The 5,310-nt window shown below is 54.0% G+C and overlaps 1 protein-coding gene across 1 annotated transcript; it reads left to right on the top strand.

Annotated features, from left to right (window-relative positions):
- Positions 1-262: 262 nt before the first annotated feature.
- Positions 263-2,067, top strand: LOC119311531 (probable purine permease 4). The gene has a single exon (XM_037587162.1). It carries the CDS (start codon positions 484-486, stop codon positions 1,711-1,713), a length of 1,230 nt encoding a protein of 409 aa, XP_037443059.1. The 5' UTR covers positions 263-483; the 3' UTR covers positions 1,714-2,067.
- The last annotated feature ends 3,243 nt before the right edge of the window (positions 2,068-5,310 follow it).

Below are 5,310 nucleotides of genomic sequence, written 5' to 3'. Positions count from 1 at the left end.
ATCTTGTAATCTTCTGTTCACATGAGTAATTTCCCAGTTTTGCCGTGACCAGTTAGTGCCAAAATAAGACTAGTAACGTATGATAACTGACGCCTATCTTTTTCACATCCAGCCACCAAGGAAAGCAGAGAAACGGAAGAGGCCGCGCCGTGTAAAACCTTCCCTGAATTCTCCACACTCTACGCAATTAGCATTCTTTATCTCCTTGCCTCCGGTCGCCAACCACAAAATCGCCCCGCTGCTACCCGATATACTCCCTCCGTTCCACAATGTAGCGCATATAGATTTTTCTAGAAGTCAAACTTTATAAACTTTGACCAAGTTTGTAGAGAAAATCATATACATCTAGAATACCAAATACGTGTGCTTAGATACATCACAACACATACTTTCATATTATATACATTTGGTATTGTAGATATAAATAGTTTTCTTTATAAACTTGGTCAAAGTTTATAAAGTTTGACTTTGTAGAAAATCTATATGCGCTACATTATGGAACGGAGGGAGTACATACATGCCGCCTACACACAAACCGCGACGCCCATCTCCATCTCCGTCGCCATCGGTTGTTGCCAACTCCTCGCTCCCTTGACGACGGCGTCGACAGAGCGCGCGGCAATGGCGATCTCCTCGGCCCCGGTGGCGCCGCGGCGCCGCAGGTCGGCGGTGCTCTTGATGGTGAACTACGCGGCGCTGCTGGTCGGGTCGGTGGCCTCGAGCCTGCTGTCCCGGTTCTACTTCGCGCACGGCGGGCAGAACAAGTGGGTGGTCACGCTGGTGCAGTCGGCGGGGTTCCCGACGCTGGTGGTCGCCGTGCTCCTCGCCGGCCGCCCCGCCTCCGTGCCGCGGCCGTTTCTTTGGTTCTCGCGGCGGTTCCTGGCCGTGTGCCTCGTCATCGGCGGTCTCATGGGCGTCAACAACCTTCTCTTCTCCTACAGCTCCTCGCTCCTGCCCGTCTCCACCTCTTCGCTGCTGCTCTCCACGCAGCTCGCCTTCACGCTCGTCCTAGCCGTCGCCATCGTTCGCCACCCGCTCACCTTCGTCAACCTCAACGCCGTCGTGCTCATGACGCTCTGCTCCGTGCTCCTCGCCCTCCGGTCGGGCGACGCCGGCGAGAGCCCGGACCGGAAGGGGTACATCATCGGCTTCGTCGTCACGCTCGGCGCCGCAGGGCTCTTCTCTGCATACCTGCCGGTGATGGAGCTGCTGTACCGGGAGGCGGTCTCAGGCGGGTTCATCCTGGCGGTGGAGGTGCAGGCAGTGATGCAGGCCATGGCGTCCGTCGTGGCAGCGATCGGGCTCGCGGCGACCGGCGGCTTCGCCAACGACGTGGCCCACTGGAAGGGGTCCCACGCCGTTTACTGGGTCGTGGTGGCAACGTTGGTCGTGACATGGCAGGCGTGCTTCATGGGCACCGCCGGCGTGATATACTTGACGTCGTCGCTCCACAGCGGCGTGTGCATGGCGGCGGTGCTCACGGCCAACGTGATCGGCGGCGTCGTGGTGTTCGGCGACCCGTTCGGCGCCGAGAAGGCCGTCGCTACCGCGCTCTGCGTCTGGGGCCTTTCCTCCTACCTCTACGGCGAGTACATCAAGATCAAGAAGAAAGCCGACGATGATCAGGACGAGGACACCACCCTCCCCGGCGCCGGTGACGACGGCGAGAGCTTGCACAAGAGCCTCACTGCCGCCGCCGTCGACACCGTTTGAAGCAAACGAGGCAGCGCCGGCCACAGTGGGTGCGCGTGAGCCATGTGATCGATAAGTGCATTGCGACAATAGCAATGGAAACTGAAATTTTCTTGGTGCGTAGTACCACCAGAAAGCAAAGTGGCAGGGTAGATGATGCATTAGGTGTAGACGTGGCATGTTACATCGACTAGGCCATGAGTTGTGTTTACAGCTTACAAAGAGACAAGAATGGTGTGGTGATGATGATGGATGCTTGTTTGGTGGGCTGCTATGTATCTTATGCATGTTGCACTTGCATGGGTGTGTGAAAAACTTGCACATTAATGTAGTACCATCAACAGGGACATGCCATTCATATATATCTTTTCTTGAGATCGATATGGTATTTTTTCTTCTTCCTGATTTGTTCCTGCATTGCATCAATTGGCAACAGTTTACCTAGTTAGCGAGCTAGCTAACTGGCCTGCTCTGAAACTGTGTGGCCTTTTCCCCCCTTTTTGTCATGCCACGGCTCCTTATCCTTATACTGTGTGTACATTCGTCCTGCATTACATTTCCCCATGATGTATCTATTATTGGTATGCACCATCACTTATCTTAGACATCAGTAGTACACTTGCATATTTGCTTCTAGTCTAGAAATAAACATATATTTGCATATCTTTAGTTTTTACTTTATAGAAATTGCGAAGAACTATGCGGGTTCCTATAGGTGGCATCTTCAGAGCAGCAACAGAAGGCATTACCGCCGTTTCGAGCTGCTATCACTGGAATTCACTTGTTTCCCATGCTCGTCGTTAGATGACCAAAGAACCAACATTTGTCGCTCTGTAAACTAACATCGCTTATATTTAGACAACAGTGTGGCCGTATGCATCGTTCTGATACAGAGGCCGGGGATCCTCCTTTTCGGAAAAAAATATTTAGACAACAGTTGTGCATGTCCATATTTGTTTCTACAGAAATACACCTGCATATCTTGTTTCTTGACTTAATAAGAATAATACCCACTAATATGAGGGTCCCTAGGGACATGCCATTCATATATATATCTTTTCTTGAGATAGATATGGTATTTCTTTTCCTAATTTTTCCCTGCAATGCATCAATTGGCAACAGTTTAGGCCAACTCCAGCGCACGACCCCAAATGGACGTCCGTTTTGGCTTGTTTTCGTCCGTTTGGGGCGGACCATGTCCGCTTGGGTCCGTTGGGTTGTCGGTGCGCCCAATGCGCGCCGCACCCCAAATCATGTCTCGGGTGCCCGTGATTAAAAAAAGGCAAAAAACTAAAATAAAATGCGGAAAAATATAAAATAAACGCAAACATAAAAACATAAATATAATTTGGGGTTACGACCACAAAACGGCCCAAGTTCCACAGTTCACCGCCATAATTAACATAAAAAACAAAAGAAAACCGTCGCCTGCTCGCTCCTGCCGTTCTCGTCATCGTCGCTGACGAGGTCGACGTAGGCGGGCGGCGTCCAGAGGTGGGGCGGTGGTGCGTTGTAGACGGGAGCCTTCTAGAAGGTGGGAGGTGCCTGCACCACCTCCTCCCGTGGCGACGGCTCGCGCTTCGGTGACCGCGGCGGCGTGGGGCACTAGTTCAGGCCCCCCACAGCGTCGCCCATGTCCGAAACCGTGCACGACCAGCTCCACCACTGGCCCACCAGGCCTGGGTGGAACGCAGCGATGGGCTCCTCCTCTAGCACCTCCTCCCTCCTCTCCTCCTCCTTGACGGCCACCATCTCCAGCTCGGGGAAGGCGACGTCTCCAGCGGCAGAGCGTGCCAGCGCCTCCTCCAGGCCGTCCCATTGGCGCTCGTCGTGCGTGTTCATGGAGTCTTCCATGACACGCCGAAGGAGCCGGGCCTCCTCATCCTCTGTCATGCGAGAAGGTGGTGGTGGCGACGGAGAGGGCGACGGCGACGCCATCGGCGTCATGCCGTGCACCACCCTACGGGCTCGGAGCGCGCGTGCGGCGCTCATGTGGCTGCCGCGGCCCCGACGAGGTGGCGACAAAGAAGGAACCAAGTGTCCCAAAGGGCGGAGTCGACGCATACCTGGGGTCGTAGTAGAGGTCGTCTGGCAGGAGGTGGCGGCGGCGTTGGATCTCCTCACGGCACGCACAGCCACTCAAAGGCACCAGCGGGATTGGCACCCGATCCACGGATAAGTGCCAATTATTGGGCAGGTGCTCGTCGCTCCAGGGGAGCGGCATCCTCGTCTCCCAATAACGACGACACACATCCGCATTGATGTAGTGTCGGTCGCGCTCGCCGCTGGTCGCGCTCGCCGCCGGCCGCAAGGGCTATGGAGAATGCGGGAGGCGCGGGGGGCCTGTGTGGTGGTGATGCGGGCTCCTCTTTGACGCCGCGGCGCGGCGGCGGCCCGAGGACGAGCCAGCCTAATGGCCGTGCACCCCCTTGCGGCCGAAGCTCCACCGCACCATGGGTGCGGTTGGCCGGCGACCTCGAGGAAGGGGAAGGAGAGCTAGGGTTTGGTGTCGGGTTTCGAGGAGGCCGCGGGCGAGTGGAGTGGGAGCGTGGACTATGACCGGTCCACGACTTCCCATTTAAGAAGGACGCCAACCGCGCGGCGGTGATTGACAAATGTGCAGGGCTCGGATATGGTCTTGACAAACGTTGCCCACTAAGGATAGATACCATCGGCAAGATAATATCCCATATGTTGTAGTCTCGGCCATTGACGGTGTAGTTGCACGACAGTGATTCACCATTGCAAAGCCTCCTGAACACCAGATATCATTGAAGCACATTGATGTCATTGTGAGAACCCGATATTCCAAAGAAAGCATGCCAAATCCATAAGTCATGTGATGCCACTGCTTCTATTATGATGGTGGACTCTTTTGTGTGACCTTGATACATTCCCCGCAAACCTTTGGGACAGTTCTTCCATTGCCAATGCATGCAATTAATTGAGCCGAGCATTCCTGGAAACCCCCTTGCCTGTCCAATAGCCAACAACTTCTCCGTGCCCTGCACATTTAGTTCTGTGAGATACTCAGGTCCAAACACCTCTACCATGGCACGGGCAAACTTGATAGTAGTCTTCAAGCACGTGCTCTCCCCCGTCCTGACCATCTCACCAATGGCATCTGCAGCAGTTCCAAGTGCAAGCATTCTCCTAGCAGCCGTGCACTTCTGCTTGGAAGAGAAAGAGAGTTGTCCGCAACAATCCCTTGTGAGCCTGAAGTAGTCGTCATGTGCCTCCACTCCCTCCACAATGCGCAAGAACAATGGTTTCCGCATGCGAAAATGGCAACGAAACCATGGATCATCTAGGAAAGTAGGCATGGGTGCAAAGTAGTCTCTATACAATAGCTTCTGCTGCGGACACCCTATCCCGGTTGATCACTCTTCTTCCTTTGATTGAGCCCTTGAAGTTGAGAGTATACTCCACTTGGTTGTCCATCTCCTCTTGCATGCCCATGAGCATAATAATGCCCACTTCTTCGTCCGAATCCGAGGAATCAAAGAACTCATCTTGAATGATTTGGTCAAGCTCCATCGGTCCATACTCCTCGTCCAACGATGCATGGGAATCCATCGTTTTCCCTAACTAAATTACAAAAAACCGCTAAGACAATGT

Source organism: Triticum dicoccoides, chromosome 1B, assembly GCF_002162155.2.
Source record: "Triticum dicoccoides isolate Atlit2015 ecotype Zavitan chromosome 1B, WEW_v2.0, whole genome shotgun sequence".
Taxonomy (NCBI): Eukaryota; Viridiplantae; Streptophyta; class Magnoliopsida; order Poales; family Poaceae; genus Triticum; species Triticum dicoccoides.
This window is presented reverse-complemented; position numbering and strand designations above follow the sequence as displayed.